General features: G+C 41.3%; 2 protein-coding genes across 3 annotated transcripts in view; one reads left to right on the top strand and one right to left on the bottom strand.

The window, feature by feature from the left end:
- The window catches only part of NAA15 (N-alpha-acetyltransferase 15, NatA auxiliary subunit), a 51,062-nt gene extending 36,183 nt beyond the window's left edge, over positions 1–14,879 (bottom strand). For both annotated transcript variants that reach the window (XM_089525777.1, XM_089525779.1), the window contains exon 1: positions 14,550–14,879. In XM_089525777.1, the coding sequence (XP_089381903.1) occupies positions 14,550–14,603 (54 nt within the window). In that variant the 5' untranslated portion in view covers positions 14,604–14,879. The remainder of the gene's footprint in view (positions 1–14,549) is intronic.
- A 7,673-nt stretch (positions 14,880–22,552) lies between these two features.
- NDUFC1 (NADH:ubiquinone oxidoreductase subunit C1) lies at positions 22,553–27,072 on the top strand. The gene is made up of 4 exons (XM_089527051.1): positions 22,553–22,656; positions 23,974–24,077; positions 25,169–25,252; positions 26,862–27,072. Exons 1-3 carry the CDS (start codon positions 22,596–22,598, stop codon positions 25,232–25,234), a joined length of 231 nt encoding a protein of 76 aa, XP_089383177.1. The 5' UTR covers positions 22,553–22,595; the 3' UTR covers positions 25,235–25,252; positions 26,862–27,072.
- The last annotated feature ends 209 nt before the right edge of the window (positions 27,073–27,281 follow it).

The following is a 27,281-nucleotide window of genomic DNA, read 5'->3' on the forward strand; positions in this document are numbered from 1 at the left end:
GCTTCCCCCTTTGAAAATATAAACCTGCTGCAAATGAAATCCATTTCTCTCATTCTTAGTGAAATTTGCCACATAATTATGTTCATCAATATCTATAGCTCATTTATGATTGATCTTGTACAGCCAAAACAATAGTTGTCCCAAAGACTATCAGTGACTCTCCAGGGTGTGCCCTAAAGTGTCAAGCTCAGCTGGAGTAGCAGCAGCATGATTCCAAATCTGTACTCAATGTAATAAATACATAGAGTGAAGAGTGGCCTGTGGACTGGGACCTCCAACCAAGGTAAAACAATGTTTTTCTTCTTAAATTTGGACGGAATTCGCATGTTTTACCTCTACCCCAACAAAATGTCCCTGATGCAAAAACATGGAGACTTCTTGAGGAATCCATTGTTCTCTGCCTACAAAAAGACCTGTGACCTCACTGCAATGGAGACATACTGGATTGCAAAAGATGGGTTCCTGTTTAGATGCAAATGGACTTTAAATTTCCTGGACATGAAAATTTCCCTACTGCTGCATGGCCAGGAGGAGGAGGAGCCTGCCTGCACAAAATATATCTTCCCAGTATACTATCTTTACTAAAGACTGAAACAACATGCAGGCATCTAACATCTCCAATTGTTTTCCTTTCTCCTGTTTGGTTTGTAACATTTTGCCTGATGAAGAAGCCCATGGAGCTTCGAATGCTTCCAACAAGTATATTCTGTATTTCGGTTGGCCAATAAAGGTATCACTGATGGATTTTTGTTTGCATTTGTTAAATGGCCAACACAGCTACCCCTGAATGTTTTCTAAATACACAGAGTGTTTTTCTCTTAAGCAGAGCAGACATACCATGGAACCAGAAAAAACACATTGGGGGGGGGGCGCCCTAGTAAAAAGCACCAAGTGGTTCCTCTGTGTGTGAGTGTGTGTGTGAAAAAAAGGGAGGGGGGGGAGAGGGGGAAGGGGGAGGGAGAGAGAGAGAGAGAACGAATCTTTAGCCCAATAATTCATTCTTTTAAAAATAGTACTGTATTTAGACATCAGGCATTTAATGTACCTACAGTATGCTGCAAGACCATTTACACATCAAAGTAGAACAACATATAATACTCTTTCTACAGGGCTGATCCCAGAGAAAATCCTGTGAAATATGACCTTCCTGCCACACAAAAGCCCCTCTTAAAATCAGGGGACCCGACTGAAAGGGGATAGATGGTGCAGGAGTCTTAAGGAGGCGGGCAGTGGCGTCTTTCAAAAAGCAGGTGAAGATACTTGATGTCTTCCTGCCTGGATTCTAGCCAGTATCAAATTATGATTTTGAAATCTATAAATATTTGTCAGAAATATTAGATAAAGTGATTGGGTCACATCAGCTTGGTTTGTTCCAGTTGCACCACCACTGTTTTCTCCCCTTTTGATGTTGCATGTGCCTTCAAGACATTTCCAACTTATGGCGACCCTAAGACAAACCTATCATGGAGTTGTCTTGGAAAGATTTGTCAGAGGAAGTTTATTATTGCTTTCCCCTTAGGCTGAGAGCATATGACTTGCCCAAGTTCACTCAGTGGGTTTCATGGCCAAACTGAGAAATCGAACCCTGGCCTCCAGAGTCGTACTCCAGTACTCAAACCACTATACCATACTGTTTTCTTCCTCTACAAGATCACAAAAGGCAAAGGGGAATAGAGGAGTAGTTTGTGAAAATGGTGAAAGAAAAAAGTGAGAAGAAAGACAGAAGACCACAAAAAAGAAGAGGAATCAAAATGGACATGTAAAATCATGTGCAGTCTAAACAAAAGCAGAATGTTTTGTTGTTGAATGGGGTCAAGGATCTGATTTGAAAAAAAATTGAAAACTACTATTCTATAGTATTCTATATTTTACAGGCAGAGGTAACTAGATAAAAGAAGAGATGTGATTATTTACTACGGAGGATAGTCTAAATCAGTGATGGTGAACCTTTTAGAGACCAAGTGCCCAAACTGCAACCCAGAACCCACTTATTTATTGCAAAGTGCCATGTCCCTCTGGCTTTCTAGTAACAAACTCTGGCAAACTCTGTGCTGGGACGACGGCACATGTGCCCACAGAGAGGGCTCTGAGTGCCACCTCTGGCATGCGTGCCATAGGTTCGCCATCACTGGTCTAAATTATTTTTAAAATTAAAAACTAAAAATACATTGCAACCCAATGTACCACTGAACAAGTGGCACAGGACACAGCAGTACCTACCAGTGAATATACATCCATAACACAGTACTAAAGAAGAATGATTTGATTTTGTAATAGCAATCTATTAGAGCAGGAATGGTTCATGTGTAGCCCTCCAGTTGTTGCCACCATTAGCTATGCTGGGTGGGTAGATAGGAATTGCACTCCAGTGTAAGGTAGGATGTTGCTCACATCTATGGTAGAAACATTTATGTTATGTTCTTGGATAAGAAATAGGTAGATAGGGCACAATACATGAGACTGGATGACATTTCAACTAAGCATATCTATGGGCCAAAACAGATGGCCTGGTAAAGCCAGCTTCTAGCTGACCTGGGGGCATGGCATTTAGACATGCCATGCCCCCCCCCCTCCTTGAGTTGCCTGGAAGTCATGCTGGGAATTGCACACCAGCCAGCTTACAGGTGATTTGGGGATGTGGTGTTCAGATGCCACTCACCCCAGAGCCAATGAAAACCCAGCTCTGGAGGCAAAGGGGCAGCTTTTTTCCACCCCAAATTTGGAGCAGGAGAAAGTCAGATTGGTGTCACACCGCCCCTTCAGAGCCGTCCATTTTGCCCCTAAGTTTCTATTCAGTTCATGCGTGAAACCTGGAAGGAGTTATACTTGTGTTAGATTCAGACCCAAGCCTAGATGATGAGGCTTTTGTAGTGGCCAGGAGTACATCTGCCCAGCTGAAGACAGAGAGCATGCAGCACCTATCACTGGAGTGGCCTGAACTGGTCATGGTGTGACATCCCATAGTGAAATATGCCGCAATGCATTTTGTGGGTCTGTCTGTCAAAAGTATTCAGAAATGTCAGGTGACCCAAAGAGCTGTAGTCTAATTGTTGACTGAGGTACAATACAGGGAGGACACAATGCACTTGTTACCATAGCTCTGCTGGCGATCAGTCTTGTTTCCAGGAACAATAAAAAAATAGTGATTATAATGTAAAACACACTATTGTTTGGGGCTACAGCTACACTGCAGAAATAATGCAGTTGGACACTGCCTTAACTGCCATGCATTCCTGGGAGTTGTAGCTTGGTGGGTCATCAGAGTCATCTGGTTGGTCTTCTGGCAGAGAAGGCAAAGTATCTTACAAAATTACAAATCCCAGAATTCCACAACATTCAGCCATGACAGTTATGGTGGCATCAAACTACATTATTGCTACAGTGCAGATGGAGTCTGGGTCCAACCTATCTTAAGGGCTGTATTTTCACATTTGAACCTGCCCATGCCTTGAGATCTCCAGGGGAGGTCCATTTCTCAATACCATCACCACAGCAGGGACGTAGCCAGAATTTTGGGAAGGGGGGGGGGGGTCCAGACTAAGTGCCACCATTATAATGGGGCTTGGGCGCAGCAGCGCACACCATTCATCATATCTAATGGAAGGGGGGAGGTCCAGACACCACGGACCTCTCCCCCTTGGCTATGTCCCTGATCACAAGCACATATGATGGGAATGCAGGAAAGGATCTCCTTGATGCTTGCTACAGGCTCTGGAACTTCCTTTCTAGGAAAGCTATACTGTTTTCCTCATGGTCTTTCCCCTCACAGGTTAAGAGTTTTCATATGTATTTGGATTTTCCCAGAATTTGGAATACTTATATTTGCATTCACATGAGCTATCTTGGGCTGGACCTGAACTGCAGAAATAATCCAGGTTGACACCACTTTAACTGCCATGGCTAAGTGCTATGGAAACTTGGGAATTGTAGGATGTTGTGGTATCAGTGGTCTCTGACTTAGAAGGCTAAATGTCTCACAAAACTACAGTTCACAGAATTCCATAATAATGAGCCTTGGCAGTTAAAGTGGTGTCAACCTGGCTTATTTCTGCAATGTGGATGCAGCCTTGGAGATGGCACCCAAATCTAAACATGAAATCCATTTGTTTCATATATACCTTACACATATAGTCTGAAGGGTAATTTTGTACAGTATCTTTTAATAATTTTGTGCCTGAAACAAAATTTGTGTATTTGTGAAACATCAGAAATCAAAAGTGTCACTGTTCCAGTCACCATTGAAAAATGTTTTATGTTTTTGGAGCATTTCGGATTTCCAGATAAGGGAGGCTCAACCAGTAGTATTTTTGTTTGTTAACTTTCAAACAGATATGTTTTAGATTATTGTTAATTCTATAGATATTTTTTTATATTTTAACAATATGAGTTTTTTATGGGGTATTTGTTTTAATTTTTGTAAGTCCTAATTCTGGAATAAGGAAGAATATAGATGTATAAAGAACAAGATGAGGATGATTTGCTTAAAAAATATCCTTCCAAAAAACAGGCATAGAAAATGTAGTGGGTACTGAGTAGAGTCACCAAAACAAAACTGTATTGGCTTCTAGGTTTAAGGAAAAGGTACCTTTGGATTTAGGTTTCAGTGGTGGTTAGTTTAAACTTTATATACTATCTTGTTTCCAAATCTAGGATTCAAGGCAACTTACAAATTAAAACAAATACAGAACAGTACAATACAACACAAATCATACAAGATGTCAACATTAAAATAAACAATGTGAAGCAAGCTGATAGAGACAAAATCAATTTGAGATGTGGTGCTGAGGATACCACGGACAACCAAAAAAATCAAACAAATGGGTCCTAAAATACACCAAGCCTGAACTCTCACTGGAAGCCAAGATAATTAAGTTGAGGCTGTAGTACTTTGGCCACATGAGATGGCATTACTCACTAGAAAAGACAACAATGCTAGGAAATGTCAACATTAGCAGAAATAAGGCTGCCTACTAGATGGATAGACACAATCAAAGAGGCCACAGCCCTGAGCCTGCAGGAACTGAGAAGAGCAGTTGAGAACAGGGGGCTTGGAGGTATCTCACTCACAGGATTGTCATGAGTCAGACTTCAAGGCAGTTAGTAACAACATTAAAAACAATGTAAAGCATAAATTTAAAAATAATAAAAAGCATTTCTATAACAGTACAATTAAAATAGCACAAAACCCTTTGACTACCCATGGAAGAACAGCAAGGAGGGGAATGTTCAAGCCAATGTAAGAAAGAGAATTTCAGATTCCAAGAGCAGCAACTAGGACAGCTCTATCTCATGCTCCCATGAGATGCGACTATGAAAGTAGTGGGACTGAGAGGTTAATATGATATAAGCATGAGATAGGAAAGTATACAGATGACACCCTTTTAATGCTACTAGTCACATTGTTCACTATTCAGCAGCAGCAACTGTATTATGCTATGTTGCTTTGATACATTAACTATGAATACTATAATAGACAACCAAGCAAATCCACCTATTTCTGGTCTGGTCTTCTTCTGGCACTTTTATTTGGTTCCATTTGGAAAACAAGCCAGGGATAAACCACAATTTGTGGTTTGGACAAAATATCAAGCCGTGGTTTAAACAACTCAGAAAGTGTAAGACAGTGACAAACTATGTCTTCTCATTACTGGCAAACTGTAGTTTATGGGTACAAATTCAGATGAAACAAAGTACAACATAGTTAACAATTAGCATACCTAGCTAGTGACAGTTTCCAACAGTGTTATAGTCAAACACTACCAGCTCTTACAATTCGATCCTATACACACATCTTGACAAAAATTCAATTTAACTCGATGGGGCATACATCTGAGAAGCTGTGGACATGACTGTTAGTATCATTAAAGCTATCATATTTCTCTTCACTTCCTAAGAGGTCCATAATTCTCTTTCAATTAAATTCACACACTATCATTGTCCCTATGCACTCATGTGATAGATATTCAGTTTTTCCACTGTGTGCCTCATATACCATGAATTATTCTATCATCAGCACAACTGTTTACATTAGTGAATCCTCTTTTAAAACCACAATACATCAATATCTGCTTACATAATCACATCTAAAAACGTTAGCAATTCAAATCTTCCCAAAATGTATATATTCAAGGTATCATTTGAAAAAATGATCCAATGGGTAACAAATGTTTTGGAAGAAATAAAATGTCCATTACAACAACAGCAGAGAGCAAGTTTTGATATAAAACTTTAAAACAGATTAACAGCCCTAGAGAATGCCAACCCAAAATAATGCACTGACTTTAACACTGTGCATCCATATAGATTCTGTGCTGGCACATAGTATTTTCCTTGCAACAAGTGTGCACTTCTACATCCACAGTCATTTTGATATACCAATAATGCAAAATCATCCAGAAGAAGCTTTAATAAGTTTCTTTGGTCAGTTATGAATCTGTATGTCACAAAGATTTCTGGATAGTAAAACATCTGTCAATGTTCTGTTTTCATTTTTTATCCTTTCTTCTTAGCTCCATCTTAGAGATAGTATTAACCTGATGTACATTTTATAGTGCCCATTTAGCCATTAAACCCTGTCTTTTGTTCACACATTTAAATATGAAAAAATCTCTACTACTAAAACATGACACTGCTTCCCAGTAAGACAACAGTAACAAGAAAGCATAATTCTACCACCCGCTCCACGAGCTTTCGATTTTTATATGCGGCTTCTGAAGATGACTAATTAATCCATTTGTACGCTGAAAATGAGTTGCTCTGGCTTTCTGAATGCAGAAGGCAATTTTCACTAATAATGCTCATACATCTATCCTCTTGTCCATCCTTGATAATCCTCTAGTGCCCACTAGAATTATGTTAACTGATAACCACTTAGAAGAGAAATCTGGTGGCAAAGAATTATAACTAAAGTTGATGAAATCTTCTTGGTTTCTAATCATTCCTGCTACTATTGTCCAAAACACATTGCAGAAATAACCCATCTTGAGACTGCTTTAACTGCCCTGGCTCAATGCTAGGGAATTCTGGGAAGTGTAGTTTTTTTGAGACACTTAGCCTTCTCTGTCAGAGAGCTCTGGTGTCACAATAACCTAAAATTCCCATGATTCCCTAGCACTAAACCAGGGCAGTTAAAGAGGTCTAAAATAATTTCTCCAGTGTGTCTTGGACCTGTGATAACCTGTGGCAGGATTTAGAATTCGTTAAGCAGCAAGGTCTCCTAAAGTATAGACTCTTACCCTGGGACCAGGCCTCTTATCTCCCCTCATATTTTTGTATCAATTTAATATTAAAAGGGAAGCTGGGGGGGGGGTGACCTGGGCATGATCATGCTGTGGACACCAGATCTGCTGTGACATGACTTAGAATTCATTAAGCAGCAAGGTCTCCTAAAGTATAACGATTCTTACTCTGGGACCAGGCTTCTTTTCTCCCCTCATATTTTTGTATCAGTTTAATATTAAAAAGGAAGCTGGGGGGTGACCTGGGCATGATCCCACTTTGGACACTGGACCTGCTTGCACATGGAAAACCAGTTTGGGCTAGTATGGGAGTTAGAGGGCACCCACACTGATGAGATTTACTAGTCTCCAGTTTCAGCCCTTTGGCAATAAGAGGTGGTAAGAGGACTCTGACCAAAGAAGGTGATTGTTTGCGACAACAAGACAAGGGCACTTCAGTCAGGGATGTTAATCCCTTTGTCCAGTGCATTCTTATCAATCAATCAACTATCCTATTTGATCTTGGACTATTCTTTTCCCCCTGGGAAACCATATAGATATACTCTTAGAACATCTGGGAAGTTCTTACTAGAATATTATAATACCAGGCTAATGACAACTTCACATAAGACATTCACTGCCGCGGCCCCAAGATTATGGAATGACCTACTGGAAGAGATCCGTCTCATTACTACCTTAGAGGCCTTTAAGAAGGCACTCAAAACGGATCTCTTCCAGTGGGCTTATCCACTGAATTCCGTATAAAAAGGTTATGACGACTGCTCTTCCTTGACTCTGATTGTTGGCTAATGGGCAAATTGTAATTTTTAGAGAACTAATAGGAATGCTTGGTAAATTCAGTGTTAGTATTTTATTGTTGTATTGATTGTAAATTGTACTAAGTGTCTTTTAAGATTGTAATCCCACCTTGATCCGTGGGAGAAGCGGGAGGTATAAATAAACTACAGTGGGCCCTCACCTTATGCGGGGATCCGTTCCGGATCCCTCTGCGTAAGGCGATTTCCGCCTATGCTCAAGCCCCATTGGAAACAATGGAGCTCGTGCATGGCGGCGCGGCGGCACAACGGGCGTGCGCGCCCATTCAATTGAATGGGACACGCTGCCCCTTCCGCCCTGTGCGCGTCCCGCGGCTTGAGCGCGTATGCTCAAGCCGCATAAAGCGTGCCCGCGTATGACGCGGGGCGCGCTGTATATTATTATTATTATTATTATTATTATTATTATTATTATTTAACCTTGGTTTCTGCCCCCAATTCAGGTTATATATACAGCTGGTAAAACAGCCATTGCTTGGATTGGTCTAATTTGCAAGCAGACAAGCACTCTGTCAGTTTGGCAAGACTAGGCTCCTCAAAACACCGGCTAAACCTCTCCCCCCCCTCATTGCAGAGGCTATTGAGTCTGCTGTTCCAGACACTCACTGACTGGAATCAAGATCTACGTCAGTAACATATCACCATTAGCAAGGCCTTAAATCTATTCTAACTTTCCCACCTTTGCTTCCCTAGCTCTTGTGTATGTGTATGAGTATATCTGAGCTCGTGTGTGATGATTATTTCCTAATAAAAATACAAAACCTATTTGGATATGCCTCTAGAGTTCTGTGTGATTTGGACCTGGTTTAGTTGGGTTGTCATCCTGAGGCGGCACATTACCCCAGCCACACTATATCTCTCCTTTGAGCTAAGTACCACATTCCCCTAAAACATATTAATTTGTGAGTGTCTTCCCTGAACCCCAGCATTTTGGGTAACAAGACAATATTCCTATTTATTCTTTTCTTATGTATATAGAATACCAAAAGGTGTATTTCAAAAGAACAGAAGATTGGAAGGATGTTTGCCTTTCTTATTATTAAGCACAATCCAGCATCCTTTGCTTTTGACATTAAATTTCCAAGTTGATTTGTTCTTGACTGGCGAATGGTTTGCATGCTTTTCAAAGCCTATTTACATTTTTGGCAATGGACTATTCACAACTGGCTCACTCAGCTTACACTAGATTTAATGCCTAGATAGAACAAAAGCAGGCACATCCCCTCATACATGCCACAGATGCACACAATGTATACATTATAAAAAAACATAGCAGGAAATTGGCACATACTAGCCGTATATGACAAGAAGTATATGCACATTGCCCACATTTAGATCAATCATATAGAGATTAAATAAACATACTAACTGTGTGGGTTTTCAAGTCATCTGTTGACTTATGGCACCCCCACAAATGTAATACTGTTTTTGTAGGCAGGAAATACTTAGAGGTGGTTTGCACTGCCTTCCTCTGAAATATATTCTACAACATCTGGTCTCCTTTGGTGGGTCCCCACCTAAGTACTAACCAGGGCTGATCCTGCTTAGCTTTCAAGATCAAATGGGATCTAGAGCCTCCAGGGTACTGAGGTCTGTTTACTAGATATGTGAAAGGCTAAGTGAGAAAACACTTGGGGTTTTTTCTTTCCTATTTGTCTTCTGAGCCTTCACATCTCCAAAGTATATACCATCTGTTCCACAACTACAGGGTATTTCTCTTGCTATTTCTTGAAGTATAAGCATGTATCCTAGTTATTAGCCTGTCTTAAATCCCTTACTATGCTTTAAGATGTCCAGTAGTGTGACAAGATTTTCTTCTCTCCCTGCCTCTCTTTGCTGCCACAAATCATATGGGTCCATATGGGTTCCTGGACCAGGTTTAGAAAGCACATAGAGGGCTGCAATGGAGAGAAGGAATTGCCCTCTACTGGTTCAAGTGATCAAAATAGTTCCATCAACAAAATGACCATGTTGAATCCAACTATGTTGAACTCTAAAGTATAAATGAAAGCAAAATTATAAGGCCAGTGACCTAACCAACTAAAGCATCAGAATTTAACTAGCTGTGAATTCAGATGGTGGCACTGTTCTTGAGATGGAACTGCATTTTTAGTTTGTTTTAACTTGAAAGCTTTACAAACCTCAAGAATTACACTAGTTTAGCATTTTCTAGGGATAACAAACCATCTGGGAAAGTCCACAAAATGTGCTTGATAAAGGCATTTTAAAGGCCTATTTATTTGCATAATAGTATTAAAATGTACACGAACAAGCTGAGACAAGCAAAGAACACTGTATAAAGTTCCTCACCTCATGTCTAACTGGTTGTTCCAAAGGTCTACTCCCAAATGCAACAATAGAGCAATAATTACTCTCCACTTTCATAATGAACTGGTGCAGTCCTTTGGATATACTTTAGCACAGCATTTAACCAAGTCTCACCTTAATCAATGAGCTAAATACAAACCCTGATTTAAATATAACCTGATATCAGTGGACCAAATAAACCACAATCTCACATTCAGATATGGACCTAAATTATATGTGCCTGCTGTGTGTACAGGCTGTGTGAACTGGCATACAGCTTACACTCATTGCAGTATAATTAACTCTCAGATTCTGATTTATAATTATGTGTGAATATTTCCAATGAACTGTTTGGAAGCATAAAACAGTGTTACCAAATCTAAGCACTTGTGGACTCAGATGATTTTAACTGTCATGGCTCAATATGGAATTCTGGGAATTGTAGTTTGCTGTGGCGCCACTGCTCTGATAGAGAAGGGTAAATGTCTCACAAAACTACAATTCCCAGAATTCTGTTGCATTGATCTGTGGCAGTTAAAGTGGGGTCAAACTGGATTATTTCTGTGGTAAGGAAATTCAGGATGCAGCCTGAATGAGAGATGCTCCCAGCAAGCTGTTCCAAGTAATCCAAACAAAGGCAAGATAAAAGAATAAATGCAATTACTAGGTTGGAAGCATACAACATATAAAACAATCTGTTTAATGTTTGCAAGGGGCTATTATTAACAAAGAGTCCCATCATCCCTCTCTGAGTCAAATTATTAGTTCTGTAATCTAAAACAGATAAAAGTATTTTGGCATAAAACTCCTTTTCAAAGACAAATAATTTGTCTTTAAAAGCAGATGAACATTAGACAACTAACATGCTGCAGACTGTAAACCAGATCAGCTTGCTTTTAAGTTTAAGCAGATAAGACAACCAATCCTAACCTTTGTTAACAGATCGGTATTATCACACTTCTCTACTGCACTAAGTGACTGTAATTAGAATAAGTTATTTACAACATATTTGTGTATTAGATTCTTAGCAACTGTTAAAAGGATTATGCTAGACCAAAAAATGAATTATAGTAAATTAAACTTCCATATTGTTTTACTCTGGTTAAATGACATAGGCTATAATATTACAGGTTGAGTCTCCCTTATCTGGCATTCCACGATACTCCAAAAACCAAAACTTTTTTCATGGGTGGCTGAGATAGAGGCACATTTGCTTTTTGATGGTTGTGTACACAAACATTGTTTCGTACATAAAATTATTTAAAATACCGTAAAAAACTACCTTCAGGCTATGTATACAAGGTGTGAATGAAACATAAAAGAATTTTAGTTTTAGGCTTGCATCCCATCTCCAAAAATATCTCATTATGTGTATATGTGTATATGTGTGTGTGTGAGTGTGTGATATATGCACAAATGCAGATATTCCAAATCAAAAAATAAAAATAAAAATCCAAAATCCAAAACATTTCTGACCCCATGAATTTCCCATAAGGGAGACTCAACCTGTATTAGCCACCAATTTGTGCCTAGCATGACCTAAAAAAACTCTGAACTTTTAAAGTTATCATACAAGTTGGATTTGTTTCACTGTCATGGGGGGGGGGGGGGAGCCTTACCAACACCAGGCCTGTTTTAAATTATTAGACATTAAATAACTAGCATTAAATAACATAATATTAAATAACACTGCTACTTGGTGGTAACTAAATTATTCTTAGCCCTTCAAACAAAATAGGGGGGGGGACCTCAAAGGGAGTTTGAAGTAATCTGAAGTTGCATCCACACTGAACCCACTGTAACTGCCATATCTCAATGCTTCTGGGATTTGTAACTTTGCAAGACATTTAGCCTTTTCGATCAAATAACTTTGGCTCCACAACAAACTACAATTCCAAGATTCCACAGCACAGAGCCATGGCAGTTAATGTGGGGTCAACCAGGATTATTTCTGCAGTGTGGATGCAGCGTGATGATAAATGGAAAAGTGTTTTCACATCACTCAGTGCTCAAAAGAAGGGACAGGCTTTTCTTGGTAAGGTTTGCCAAGGTGGAGGTTTGCCACTGTCTTCTCCTGGGGCTGAGAATGTGTGCCTTGCCCATGGGCACCCAGTTGGTTTCATGGCTGAACAGGGATTTCATACTGAAATGATTTCTTACTTAGATTAAAAACACACACCACTTCTTCTGCCCCACTCTAACACTTACCAGGTCCTACATGTGGATTAAGAAAGTCACTCCCTCTCCCTCCTGACCTCCCTCTAGCAGGCAGCCCACTTTTAAGCCATCCCTAGGTCTGGAAACCATGTCATATGAGGAGCAGCTGGGGAGTGTTGGGTATGTTTAGAAGAGAAGGTTAAGAGGTGATATGACAGCCCTATTTAAGTATCTGAAGGCATGTCATACTGAAGATATTTTCTACAGCTCCAGAGAATAAGACATGGAGCAATGGATATAAGCTATAGGAAAAGAGATTCCACCTAAACATTAGGAAGAATTTCCTGACAGTAAGAGCTGTTTGACAGTGGAACACAGTCCCTTGGAGAGCGGTGGAGTCTCTTTCTTTGGAGATTTTTAAACACAGGCTGGATGGCCATCTGTCCGGATGCTTTGTGTATTCCTGGATGGCCCTTGTGATCTCTTTGAAGTCTATGATTATAGCAATCCCAGGTTTCTTTAGGATGGAGTCAGAGCACTTAAAGTGGGGTCAAACTGTGGAGGGACAGCGTGTCCTAACAGTTTGAGCATTTTACTATGAATATGGAGACCAGGGTCTAATTTCCAGCTGGGCCATGAAGGCCACTGGGTTACCTTAGGTAAGTTACACTTTTTCAGGTTCAGAGGAAGGCAAAGAAAAACCTCCTCTGAACAACTCTTACCAAGAAATCCTCATGATAGGTTTGCCTTTTGTTGTTGCATGCGTTCAAGTCGTTTTTGCAGAAATAATCCAGTTTGAGACCGCTTTACCTGCCCTTGCTCAATGCTAGGGAATTCTGGGAGCTGTAACTTTGTGAGACATTTAGCCTTTCCTGTCAGATTGTTCTGGTGACACAATAAACTACAATTCCCACAACTGCATAACACAGAGTCCATGGCAGTTAAAGCGGTCTCAAATTATTGCTGCAGTGTGTTTTGGATCTATGTTTCCTTTCCAATCAGCTCTGGGTCTCCCTGCTAATTCTGGTTTCCTACAACAGTCCCAATCCAGTGCCATGCAGGAACTCTCAATCTGTGTAAAGACCTCCAAAGAAAGAAGGGACAAGGATGATAATGATGATGATGATGATGATGATGATGCTTCCCCATCACTGGGGGATGGAGGCAATTGGTAGGCTGCCTCTGACTGATGCAGTCCTGGGCCTAATGTTAACCCTGTGGAGGGAGAGAGTAGCCCAATGCGGGACATACTAAAGCAAAGGGCAATACTTGCCCATAGGGAGACCATACTTGACCATAACAGACAATCACTGGAGAATACTTGCCCATAGAGAATCATGGGGAATACCAGATATGCTCGACTATAAATCTACCTCATGTATAAGTCAAAGGCAGGTTTTGGGGCCAACATTACGGATTTTGCTATGACCTGTGGATAAATCGAGGGTAAAACTTAAGGGCATATAGCAAAGGATGCTAAAAGACGAAGCAAAGCAAAGCGATGCCACAGAACTTAAGCTATTGCAGCAGACACAACTCTTTGTGCTGAGTCTTAAGGCTGGGCGGATGAGAGAGGAGAGGGGCCAGTGCTTCTAGGGCTGGTTATATAGACTCCTCCTTTTTCATAAGAGTTAAGGCACAGTACTGACACTGACTCATGGATGGTTTGGGCCAATTCTTTTGACCTAAGTTCCCAGGCTTGCATATATACATGGGAGTATATAGAGTACTTGCCCATAGGGAAACACGGTTCCTTCTTATACGTAAGAGCTGAGCTACAGTACTTGCATTGATAAGCCGACTCAGGGCTTTTGGGGGTCCCTTTCTGACCTAAATTCCCAGACGTAGATATATATATGTGTGAGTATATACTGTGCTTGTCCATAGGGAAGCATTGGGCGATACTTGCCCAATGGGCGAGTATGGTCTCCTATGGGCAAGCTCCGTGCCATTTGTTTCAGCGTGTCCCGCCCAAAGCCGAAGAGCCAGGAAGCCCCTTCTGGACGTCGGTCGGCCTCTGGCTCTGACTCACCAGGATGCGCTTGAAGAGCGCGTTCTCCTTCGGCGGGAGGCTCACCGACGGCATGGCCGCTCCTCTCGCTGCCGCTGCCGCTGCCGCTGCTGCTGAGACCCACCGGGGCGAGGAACCCGCTCCCTCCTGAAGCGGCTTAACCACTGCTGCTGCTACTACTACCACCACAAGGGCTCCTCTTCCCGCTCCGTGCGGCCCCCGCCAGCCGCCGTGCCCGCTTAGCCCTGCCCCGCAGGCGGCGGACGCTTCACGTGGGACTCAGAAGGCCGCAGACAGAGCCGGAGGAGGAGGAGGAGGAGGAGGAGGAGGCGCCTCCAAAATGGCCGCCACCCAGGGCTTCCCCAGCCGGGTCACCGCGCCTTCCGCGCATGCGCCGCGACCCCATTTCTGTGCCTCCTCCTCTCACACACTTTTCTCCTCTTCAGAAGCTGAATGGTTCCCTACAAGGCCAAGCCTGGATTTCCCGGCAGCCACCGCGGTTGAGGGGGGGGGAACGACGCATGCGCGTTTGGTGGGGTTGAAGCCAAAGGCGCCATCCTTGGAGAGGGGCTTTTGTGAGGCGTTTTGGCTTCCACACTGGAGAAAGACCCCTGTTTGGCACCGCTTTTGCTCTTTTTCTGGCTCAAGGCTACGGAATTCTGGGAGTTGGAGTTTGTGTGAACCTACATTTCTCCCCACAACAAACTCCCAACTCCCAGAATTCCATAGCCTGGAGCCAGAAAAAGTGCTAAAGCGGTGCCAAACCGAGTTATTTCTCCCCACAACAAACTCCCAGAGCTGTTTTACAGAGAAGGCCAGCTGTCTCACAAAACTCTAGTTCCCACAGAATTCCTAGAGCTAGAGCAGTTAAAGCGGTCTCAAACTGGATTATTTCTGCAGTGTGTTTTGGGACTGGCTCAGTGCCAGGGAATCTTGGGAATTGTAGTTTACTGTGGCACCATAGCTCTCTGACAAGAAAGACTAAATTTCTCAGAAAACCTTTCCCAGAATTCCATAGCACTGAGCCAGGGCAGTTAAAGCGGTCTCAAACTGGATTATTTCTGCAGTGCATCTTGGACCTAGAATTCCCGCATTTGCATAGCACTGAGCCGTAACAGTAAAGTGGTATCAAATTGGATTATTTATGCAGAGACCACTTCATCTACCCTGGCTCAGTGCTAAAGAATCCTGGGAATTGTAGCTTGTTGTGGCACAAAAGCTCTCTGACAGAAGGTTAAATGTTTCACAGAAGTACAGTTCCCAGGATTCCCTAGCATCAAACCTGGGGAGTTAAAGCAGTGTTAAAGTGGATTATTTCTGCAGTGTGTTTTGGTCTGCAGTGTGGATATGCGATTTGACACCACTTTTAACTCCCGTGGCTTAATGCTATGGAATTCTGGGAATTGTAGTTTGTTGTGGCACTAGAGCACTCTGACAGAGGAGGCCAAATATTTTACATTGACCCATGGCAGTTAAAACGGTGCCAACCTAGATAAAAGCGGGTTGACCTGATGTTCTCACTGCAAAGGAAATGTAGGGCATTTCTAGAAAAATGGAGTGTGTTACAAAATAAAAGCTAAAGACATGTAAAATATGCATCCAGTTCAAACGGTTTGTTTACAGCTACAGTTGGCCCTCTCTGTCCACGGATTCAACCATCCATGGCTTGAAAATGTTAAAAATATATGTATATAAATTCCAATAAGCAAACTTTGATTTTGCCATTTTATATAAGGGACACCATTTTACTTTTGTTGTTTAGTGCCTTTCAGTCATTTCCAATTTATGACAGCCCTAAGGAGAAGCTATCATGGGGTTTTCCTGGCAGGTTTCTTCAGAGGAGGCTTGTCATTGCCATTCTCTGAGGCTGAGAGAGTGCGACTTGCCCAAGATCACCAAGAGTGGGTTTCTATGGCCAAGCTTCCATGACCATTTTCCTATGCCAATATATTTAATGGGACATGAGCACCCACGGAATTTGGTATCCATGGAAGGTCCTGGAACCAAACCTCAACTGATACCAAGGGCCCTTTCTATATTACATATACTGTATTTCACATTATGTACTCAACCATATTTTTCTGATGGATTTCTCTTTGTTAAAATGCCTTGTTGGCTTAAAATATACCTCTAGAACTCTGAGCAAGACAAAGGCTTAAAATTATCCTTTACTAGCAACAAGTGAATCTACATTTAAATCATTCCTTTCATTTGTGCTGAAATGAAGGGGGGGGATGTTCAAAATTTGCACTGTGTCCTCAAGCAGCCCATGGCCTAAGACCACATTTGCTGTCCTTTTTTCCTCTGAGAAACAAGACCTCTGGGGCAAGTCTTATCTACTGCTGCTACTTCTAGGAAAAAAGAACTTTAGAAAGATCCATCCTATTCCCCTGTTTGCAGTGAGGACAAGGTATAAATTTATTGAAGGGAAGCAGCAGGTGGTGTTACTCAATGGACTCTTTAGTCATGCTCAAAATGAAGGCCATTTTGGAATTCCTTCTGGACAGTAGGTTGAGGGTTCGATTTCCAGCTCGGCCATAAAACCCACTGGGTGATCTTGGGCAAGTCACATGCTCTTAGCCTCAGGGGAAGAAGGCAAAGCAAATCTCCTCAGAACAAATCTTCCCAAGAAAACCCCATGATAGGTTTGCTCTAGGGTCACCATAATGTTGAGCAACTTGAAGGCATCTAACAACAACAGGCTCAAGTTTACAAAAGCTCATCCTACCAATTTCTCTCTTTCAGTTAGTCTCAAAGGTGTTACAAGATCCCTTTGCATACTGATTATCCAGATGAACACATCTATGTCTTTGAATTAGACACCCAAAATTTGTTGTTAAGTGCAGTCAGTTTGACCTATGGCGACCCTATGAATGAGAGATCTTGGAGTCAGTCTGTCATCAACAGTCCTGTTCAGGTCTTACAGACTCAGTGCCATGGCTTCCTTGATTACTTCAGTAATTCATCTATGATTCATTATTGTATTCATTCTCTAATCATACTGTGTTCATTGCCATGCTGGGAGCCAGTTTTCCTGTTCGTTCAGAACGTGCAGTGCGAATGAAAATTACAATGGCACATGCAATGTTTTTGTTGTGTGTGCCTCCAAGTCATTTCTGACATGGCAACCATAAGGCAAGCCTATCACAGATTTTTCTTGGCAAGGTTTGTTGAGAGGGGATTTGCCTTTGATGTCATTCACACTGTGAAATAACCCGGTGTGGAACCCGGGTTATTCTGTTGGTGTTTATATTGTCCCTGACTGCACTTGGCGCAGTTGGCAGGGAGGGGACACAAAAATACCCATTTAACCCAGTGCATTTGGCACCGGGTCCCTTACCGCTTCTTCTTCTTTTTCGTCTTGCAATGATCCGCATATTTTGTAGTGAGAATGCACTACCGGATTGATCTAGATCATTTACTCCTTCATCATCTTCCTCCTGCCCCCTGACCGCCACCGCCGCTTCCCTCCTCCTCCTCCTCCCAATGTTCCTGCTTCCCTCCTCCTCCTCACCGCTGCCACTTCCCATCTTCCTCCTCTTCCTCTTGCCCCTGCCGCTACCCTCCTCCTCCTCCTCCTGATCTTCTTCCTCTTCTTCCTCCTGCCCCCTGACCACTGCCACTGGTGCCACTTTCCTCCTCCACCACCACCTGATCCTTTGAAAGACAGTGTTGTGCAGTGGATTGAGCTTTCAGCTATGACTCTGGAGACCAAGGTTTGAATGCTGGCTCAGCCAGTGGGTGACCTTGGGCAGTCACACTCTCTCAGCCTAAGAGGATGGCAATGGCAAACCTCCTCTGAACAAACTTGCCAAGAAAACCCCATGATAGGTTTGTCTTAGGATCACCCAAGTCGGAAATTGCTTAAAGGCACACAACAACAACAAGGAGCCCTCCTGCAGACCACCTGCCTCCTGGGGCCTTTCAGCCCCAACCCACTGAGAGGGCGAAGTTCAGACTGCAAGTGTGAATGGGCAACAAAAAATCCAATTGTGGCACACATAGTGAGAACAATGAGCCCAATGGATTTGGGATGGCATCGCCGAGGAAACCCCGGATCTCCTTGGTACAAAATTACAAGTGTGAAAGGGCCCTTTGACTTCCTATCAAGCTGACAGAGCGTGACTTGCCCAAGGTTATCCAGTGGCTTTCATGGTCAAGCAGAGAGTTGAAACCTGGTCTCCAGTTTGCTTGTTATGTGCTTTCAAGACATTTTCTACATACGGCTACCATAACACAACCCTGTCACATCGGTTTCTGGGTCTCCTAGTGGGATTCCATGGCCGAGTGGGAAACTGAACCCTGGTCTCCAGAGTCGTAATCTCTGTAGCTCAGACCACTATAACATGCTGGCTTTGTTTGCAAAATATGAAAATCCCTTCTTGAAATCAGAAGGAATTTTTCATTGTAGTCCATTATGCTTTTATTGTGTTTTTAATTTTGGAATGTTTTTATGATGTTTATATACTGTTGTTCAAATTGTATAATGTTTTATATCCTTGTTGTAACCTGCTTTGATCTCTTTTGGAAAAGCGGGCTATAAATAAACATTATTATTATTATTATTATTATTATTATGCTGTTTCCTATGGTGAATCACCTGATTTCTCAATCAGGGAAGCCCATTAAACAGATATGAAGACAAATTTTGTTGTCTTCCAACAACCAGCATTTAAAACATGATTTAACAAACTGGAAGTTTTCACCCAGCTACTATGGTCTACCTGTCCACAAGTATACCATGGAGAAAGCTTACATGAAGAAAAACTCTCCTTTAATACTGGAAGCCAAAGTCATATTCTGAAATTGAACTGTAGGAGATTCAAGACAGATTTTTTTAAAAAAACTTTTTGCTCACACATTTAATCTAGAATTCACTGTTACAAGATGTAACTATGGCTGCCAACTTTAATGGGTTTAAAGATGGACTGGATAAATATAAGGAAGTGAGAGCCAGCTTAATGTGAATTACTGACTGGGGCTTTTTTCTTTTCTCCAGGATAGTTGGTAATTAAAATTGTTCAGGTGCTAAGGCCCTGCAATCTCTCTTCAAGGTAGCTGGGATGGTCTGTTCCATAATAACTGGGCTCTATGTATCCTGTAAGTACACAAGGGAACTGAGGAATTTGATAATGGCTGTATAACTGGTAAGCCAGCATGGTGTAGTTGTTGAGCGCTGGTCTATGACTCAGGAGACCAGGGTTTAAATCCTCGCTTGGCCCGGGAAACCCACTGGTCATGTTAGGGTTGTTACACAACAATAAGAAGGAGTGCTGTCAGTGACTATAAATACGTTACGGATTTTAAAAAATGGTTTTAAATTCTGTGGAGGGTTTAATGGCCTTTTAACAATAACATTTTGTATGTTTTTACATATATCTTGTAAGTGCTTTTAACTGTGCTCCCTTTAATTTTTGTGAACTGCTGTTAGACCCAGTATGAAGGGGGAGTGAAAGAGAAATTAGTAACAATAACATAATCATTATATATCATATCTGCCAATATGCTTCTGTGTATCAGTTGATGAGGAGCTTCAAATAGGCAACTGGTTTGCCATTGTCTGAACAGAAGATTAAACTAAAGAACCCTATCTATGGTCTCATCCTGCATGGCTGTCCCTATGCTCTTACTTTGGATAAACAACAGAGAGTACAGTGGCACCTTAATGACTAATGAGACTCACGGCAAAGTCATGCGATCGTGGCGAAGATTTTAACACATATCGCGATCTGAGAGGACTTATCCAAGGAAGAATCAGGAATGCTCCAGTAACAAGGTATTCATAGGAAAATCCTGTGAATGGCTTGTTGCTGGAGCATTCCTGAATCTTCCTGGGATAAGTCTTCTCTGATCATGACGTCATCCGAAAATCTTCACCATGATTTGCTAGGAAAATGCCTTTTAAATCTCTGGTTTTCCCTCATGTGATAGTATTTTAAATTAGTTATGCATTAGCTTTCAATAGTCGACTTCATCCAATGAAGTGTTATTTCAGAATTTCAGGGATTACAGAACTAATTCGTTGTTCTTGCTGGAACAAACTAACACAGCCATGCCTTTAGAAAACATCCTCCATGACTCTACCTACACCCCTTTTAAAACCAATTGTGGTCAGCGCCATAGCAGTGAATCCCATGTAACTTAATTATGAATTCTGTGAAGCTTGTTCTTTCATCTTACCGCTGATTTCCTGCCTGCTGCTCTTTCAACATCAATGTGCAGACAAGATTTTGTTTCTACACCCACAGATGCTTCTTATTGCACCTTTTGCAGTACTGAACTCAAAACACTGGAAGAACCAGTTGTCATACAGCATTCCTGTATACATAATGGCCCTGCGTGTGAATTCCTGTGTATTGTTTTCAGCACAGACGTTCTGGTGCATTACCATGGTTAGGAAACAGTTGATTAGCTTGAGGATCATAAATAATTTTCATATTGGAAGGAATCAACGTTAAGAGGCCTGAACATTGTATCTCTGGTTGATGGCATTCCTGTCTTATCTCTGCAATTTAATTAGAGATTAGGTGCTATGCAATCTTATGAGTGTTTGCTTAAAAGTAAGTCCTGCTGTGCTCAGTGGAAATTTCTCCCAGGATTGCCTACAGAACTGAGATTGGGTACAGCCAGGCACTACACAGCAACATTGTGCATACTTAAATCACATTGTGCTCAGTAGTGCGCCTTCAAGTCATTTCCAACTTATGATGACCCTATAAAAGCCTCAGAAAACCCTATCACAAGGGGTTTCTGGGGCTGAGAAGGTGTGAGTCTCCTTAGGTCACCCAGTAGGTTCCCATTGCTGAATGGGGAATTGAACCCTGGTCTCCAGGGTCCTAGTTATACCCTTAAATTACTAAACCACACTGGATTTATTCCCAGGTAAATGTGCATAAGGCTCCAGTCATTGGAACAGAACACTGGACACTTTTTACTGTCTTAGGGTTTATCTGCACTGTAGAAATAAGGTGGTTTGATACTGCTTTAAACTCCATAGCACCATTCTATGTAAACCTGGGATTTGTAGTTTTACACAGACTTTAGCCTCCTCTGCCAGAGAGTGCTAGTGTCTCACAAAACTACAAATCTCGGGATTCTGTGAAATAGAGCTGTGACCACTAAAGTGGTGTCAAACTGTATTCTTTTTACGGTGTAGATGCACCTCAAGGCTTTGATCCTATCTACACATACATACAAATTAACTCCAGCGAACCCAATGGCACTTAATATAAAATAGCATTGCACAGGATTTACCAGTTTATGTCTCAATGGCAGATCGAAGCTGCTACATGTGTGCAGTGGGTCCCAGGACTTTTTGACACAAATGTTTATCTTCAGTCAGGGTGACCAGATGTCACGACCGCAAAGAAAGACAAGACACCACTGTATGTAGGACATTCAAGACAAATGGAGGACATGCCCACATAAAAGTTAAAATCACTCACAGAAATATAAATTCATGCTTCTTTCCCATGCTTAGAATGGAGGTCCTTTTGGAATTCCTCCTGGATAAAAGGTTGAAATGTAGGACATATCCTGGAAAAGGAGGATGGCTGGTCACCCTGTCTTGAGTCAACCTCTCCCCAATTTGGTTTACAGCCCTATTGAGTCTACAGTGCACTACTTAAAAAAACAAACACGATTCTATGAATTTAAAGTGAGTTCTTGAAAAAAAAGAGTTATTCAGATATTAGGTTGCATTTCAATAATTAATTGAACAACAAGCTTAACAATAATAATAAGAATGATAATAATTTTACAGTGCTCCTAGTAATTCCTAGTTAAGGAATTCTGGGATCTGTAGTTCCACAATAACAAACTACTGTCCCCAGAATTCCTTCCCACTGAGCCATAGCCTTTCAAAGCGCTGTCAAAGTATGCAGTGAGGATGCCATCGCTCAGAAACATGAAGGCTTTTGCTGCCAGTAGGTGGCGCTCTTCCTTTCCCAAAACGCACTCTCTACGTCATCGCATTAGCCCGCCCCTCCTGCTACGTGATTGGTCCATTTGCCCCGTCGCTCTGGGAAGCGAGGAGGATGTTTATAGGAGGAGAGGGAAAGAAACAAGATGGCGGCGCCCTTGCAGCTTGCGAGGAGGTTTTTACGGTTGTCGGGAAACCCGAACCCGAGTGAGTTTCCTGGGCCCCGAATGGGACTTCCTGTGGCTCAAGGCTATGGAATTCTGGGAGATGGAGTTTGTTGTGGGGCCCAGAGCAGAGTAGATTGACATGGCTGAGATCCCAGAATTCCATAGCACTGAACCAGGGAAGTTAAAGTAATGTCAAACTGCTTTGTTTCTGCACTGTGGCAGCAGCCCTAGCCTTTAACTGCCATGGCTCAATGCTGTGGAATTCTGGGATATGTAGATTTGAGACATTTCGCCTTCTCGGTCACAGAACTTGTGTGCCCCAACAAACCACAGGTCCCAGAATTCCACAACATTGAACCCAGGAAGTTAAAGTCGTGTCACACTGCTTTATTTCTGCAGTGTGGCTGAAGCCCTAGTGATAGGTTTTAAGCTTCTTCTGGGTGAGTAATTTGATCAAATGCAGGACAGTTGTTAACATTTATTGTTTTGTCTTCTGTCTTTTTGGTTTATTATTCTGTGACAAAATAGATAGGCTTTGCGTACAGGATTTTCCAGATCTTGTTCCTGGTATATTGGAATATGTGCATTGGGAGAGGCAGGAAATACAAATAAAATTATTATTATTATTATTATTATTATTATATTAGTGTTGGGATTTTAGTACAAGTTCTTGGAAAGACAGAGGTCAGGGATCTTGCAGAAAAACTGCTAGTTGAAGTAACTAGTGCTAGACTAGTTGGCTTCCATGGTGTGACACTGCAAGACTGTTGTTGTGTTTAAATACACTCAACCCTCCATCCACATTTATTGGGGCTTGGAGCACATAACAAAACCTGCAAATAACAAAAAACACTATGTTTTTACCTGAGAGAACACCTCTCTAGGAATGAACCTCTAGGTCCTCCAGTGCAATTGGATTCGACATTAGGGAAGAACTACATTATATATAGTTGCTTGGACTTCAGCCTGTAGGAATATTTAGGTATTAAAATACCTCATAATTTACTGCTGCTCAGTGTGATTTTGTTTCTTCTTCCCTAGTTATCCATCCTTCTTCAGACAAACTGTTCAAAGATATAATCCCATAACAAAATCCTGTTGCATATTCTTGTCTTTAAAGCAAAGAAGTTTTGTAGTTTGTGAACTGTTACTTGTAAGAAGAATTGTGGCACTTCATAAAGTAATTTTCTTAATTTAAACAGCCTCTCCTGTCTTTCTGTTGAGTACGAGTGTTCAATGAATAATGGATAAATTATTCTTCCTAAATAATAAATTGTGAAATAAATAAATCTTTCTTCCCTAAGTTTTCCTTTGTATCCTGCCAGAACAAATATATGTTAACATTGCTTTGTTTTAGCATTATATCGATCTGCATTCACTGCAAAGAAGGATGATCCAAACCATCCTAATTGGGTGAAAGTTGGCCTGGCTCTTGGTTCCACAGTGGCAATATGGTGGCTGGTAAGATCCTACTGTTTGTTCATATGATTAGCAATATTTTAGAACTATTTAGGCAGTGATTTTTGTTAATAACTTAAATATGCTAACATCTTTTTCTTGTCCCATGTCCATGTCAACCATGACTGAACACTGGTAGTCCCACTTCCACAGCAGACCTTTAATGACTGAAAATATGTTATCTTCAACTACTTTAAAGTATTAAAAACTAGTGCTTTAGCGGCAGATCAGAAAGCCTAGCCCTAATCCAGTTGTTAGTCCCACCTAGAGAAAACCTATTGAATGAATGGGAACTTGCTGCACCAGCATTTATCTGGTTGATTGGGTTTACTCTAGCTGGAACTAATAGCTGGTTCTAGACTGTAGATCATGGTTTTAAATGTTTGGAGAGGCAGAAGCCCACTGACAGGGGGGCCAAGCAGATGGGGCATTATAGCACAAGCTGAGCCTGTGCTATACTCTCCCTGGTGCTCATGTAGATTTGTCCCCGAGTTGGTGCAAGGATGGTCAGGTGTTCACACACCCCTTCCTGTACCAACTCAGGGCCTGTAGCCTTTCCTTACCTTTTTGGTGTGCAAGCCATCTGAGACGCCCCCCAGTCGCCCTGTCTGACACAGAAACCGGGCACCTAGCTGCACCCGTGTCACCAGGTGCCCTGTTTGTGCGTCAGACAGAGCAACAGGAGCAACGGTCCGATCCCACTATACGGGTTTCAGCCTGCATCACGTGAAATAGATGATGTGAGGCCAGGGAGAACCCAGGCCATTTGGCCTGTGCAGACAACCCCAACGAAACTCCACTGATGCAAATATATTGCTTTGACACTCTAGGCTAAAAGGCAAGTAATGAGTGGGCTAATATTAGCCACCCAAATAATAAAGACATGGAAATTGTAACTGATATGCAGCCATTTTGTCAAAGCCCCCACTATTATGACTATTTAATGAAAAAAAGTCAAATTTATTTTAAGAGCTATAATTAATTGAATGGTTTCTAGTTAGAGCTTGGTGATGTCACCAAAGATGTGAGCATCTTAAAATTATCATGCTGACCTAGTATGATGCATGCTTTAAAATCTGTATGTTTCTACATAGCTCCTCAAGCAACATAATGACGATTTAGCAGAATACGAAAGGAGAAAAGCACAACAAGGATCTTAGTGGTTGCAGTTTATTATGGTGAGTATGAAGATAAAGCTCTGTGTCTGGTTTTGGTCTCCTATTTTTTGTTTTGCGCCTAAAGGTTGCTTTTAATAAATAGTGGAGACCATGAATATTGCTGCCTTTTTCTTCAGGCTTAGCTCATTTCTCAGCTGACAGAGTGATCCAAAAGTATTACATTTCTTCAAAGTTGTTTTAAAATATGCATCTTCATATGTTTCTAGTAGCACTAAATTTAGTGGTTACTGAAGTTACTACCCACAAAAGCCTTCAACTACTTCCCATTTGTTAATTGCCATCTTCCTCAAGTATCAGGTCCATTTGCCCTGTAATCTTCTGTTATTCATCTTAGCCTTCTCCGCTGCCATAGCATATCACTAAATACATTCAATGTAGAGTGTAAAACAATGGGTTATCATGGGAGTAAACCTAAGTGACCTTTGGGCTTGCAGGCTTCATACATGAGCATTGGGCTCAAGCACACATATCTCTTCAGCATAAGCAGCAGGAAGAAGCTGGAAGGTTTTGTTTCTGCATTAGACTAACAATGACTTAGCATTATGTTAGAACCAAGACAACCTGTTAATTATGGTTTGTTGGACCTATTTATTATTTAATCATAGCTTAGGGTTCAAATATGATGCTAAATCTTGGTTAACTGAAACTGGAAGCAGACACTTCCAGTAGTTCTGCCTCCACAGCTGCCCCAGGGGATGAAAGGTGAAGTCAAGACTTGTTCTCATAAAGACAAACCATTGTTTATTGTTGTGAGCAGATGTGCTCTATATGTTTATTCCCCATTGGCACTCAGAGCTCTTATTTCCTTTTATTCTAGATAACAGAATAGGTGGCAAAGCACTAAAGTGAATATCTTGTTTCACTTCTCAGTATTAGTAGGTGTTTAGTTATATTAATCTGTAAGAAAATGCCATGTTCCTGGTCTTGTGTTTTGCTCTCATGGTTGTGTAGGTGAAAATTTAAGGAGTCAGCACATCCTTGGCAGCCAGAGCCTCAGCTTTGGCAATGGCAAATGGATGGTTTGTGGTGGTATTTGCATGTTGTGGATCCTCAGACACACTGTTATTTGAACTAAACATTGCTTATTTAACATCCACATGGCATAGATTCTATGCAATATGATGATATTAGTACTTTGAATAAAGGGAATGGGATGTAGCCCCATTCAGCATTGAGTGGAATTTTTAAAGCAAACAGAGCCGTCCTGGGAATAGGTCTGTTCATTGCTTACCTTCCAATCCATTCTGGTTTAGATTGGAACCTTTATAAGCACAGAAATGACCAAATATTGATCAATTAAAAATGCAAAGTGCAAAGTATAAACATGAGAGTTATTATGATATACATAGAATGACCAGATATTGATGAGTTAAAAGCACAAAGTGCAAAACTATAATCATGACAGGTTATCACTTTCCCCTAGTTTGACAAAAAGATGGACAAATAGGTCTTGAGTGTAATTATCATTAAACTTTGTCAAATTGTGTGAATTTGCTGATGGTAAAAACAGATACCGTTTTCCCACTGTACTGTTTTATGAGACACATAATTGCTGGTCTTTTCTAGTTCTAAAGAAGTTTTGATACTTGTCTTCAAATCTGTTTTCTAGGTTGAAGCTGTGTTCCGTGGCAAACATCATAGTGATGCGTATTCTGATCGACATAAATAATTCAACAGATAATCCTTTCGTTGCCAGATCCATCCCTAATTAATGTCAGCCTTCTTGAAATAAAGCAGTGACAAATAGGGAAGTGATTGAAATGTTCGCACTGCATATGAACACTGTTGAAAACTATAAATAAAACATAGTTAGCTTTAAACTATAGCGTGAGGTGTTCTTCCTGTTTTTGTAATGAAAACTGACTAGTCGTCTGAAAATGTCTTCTCCCAGGTAAGCCCCAATGGATTCAGTGGGATGATCCCTGACAACTATTGGAAGTAACTTTCTATTTTTAGTCTTCCACTCTTTTTGACTGTGAGCCTAATAGTGCTTATTTACTAACAATATTGAGTGACCGTTTCCATCGTA

This window comes from Sceloporus occidentalis, unplaced genomic scaffold (genome assembly GCF_023333645.1).
Source record: "Sceloporus occidentalis isolate IW3139 unplaced genomic scaffold, rSceOcc1.0.p SCAF_5, whole genome shotgun sequence".
Lineage (NCBI taxonomy): Eukaryota > Metazoa > Chordata > Lepidosauria > Squamata > Phrynosomatidae > Sceloporus > Sceloporus occidentalis.

Bases quoted from the DNA above. Each gene is read 5' to 3' on its own strand.
- NDUFC1 (XM_089527051.1), top strand. From the start codon at position 22,596: ATGGCGGCGCCCTTGCAGCTTGCGAGGAGGTTTTTACGGTTGTCGGGA. The intron at 22,657-23,973 runs GTGAGTTTCCTG...GCTTTGTTTTAG, and splicing joins GTCGGGAAACCCGAACCCGA to CATTATATCGATCTGCATTC. The intron at 24,078-25,168 runs GTAAGATCCTAC...GTTTCTACATAG, and splicing joins CAGTGGCAATATGGTGGCTG to CTCCTCAAGCAACATAATGA.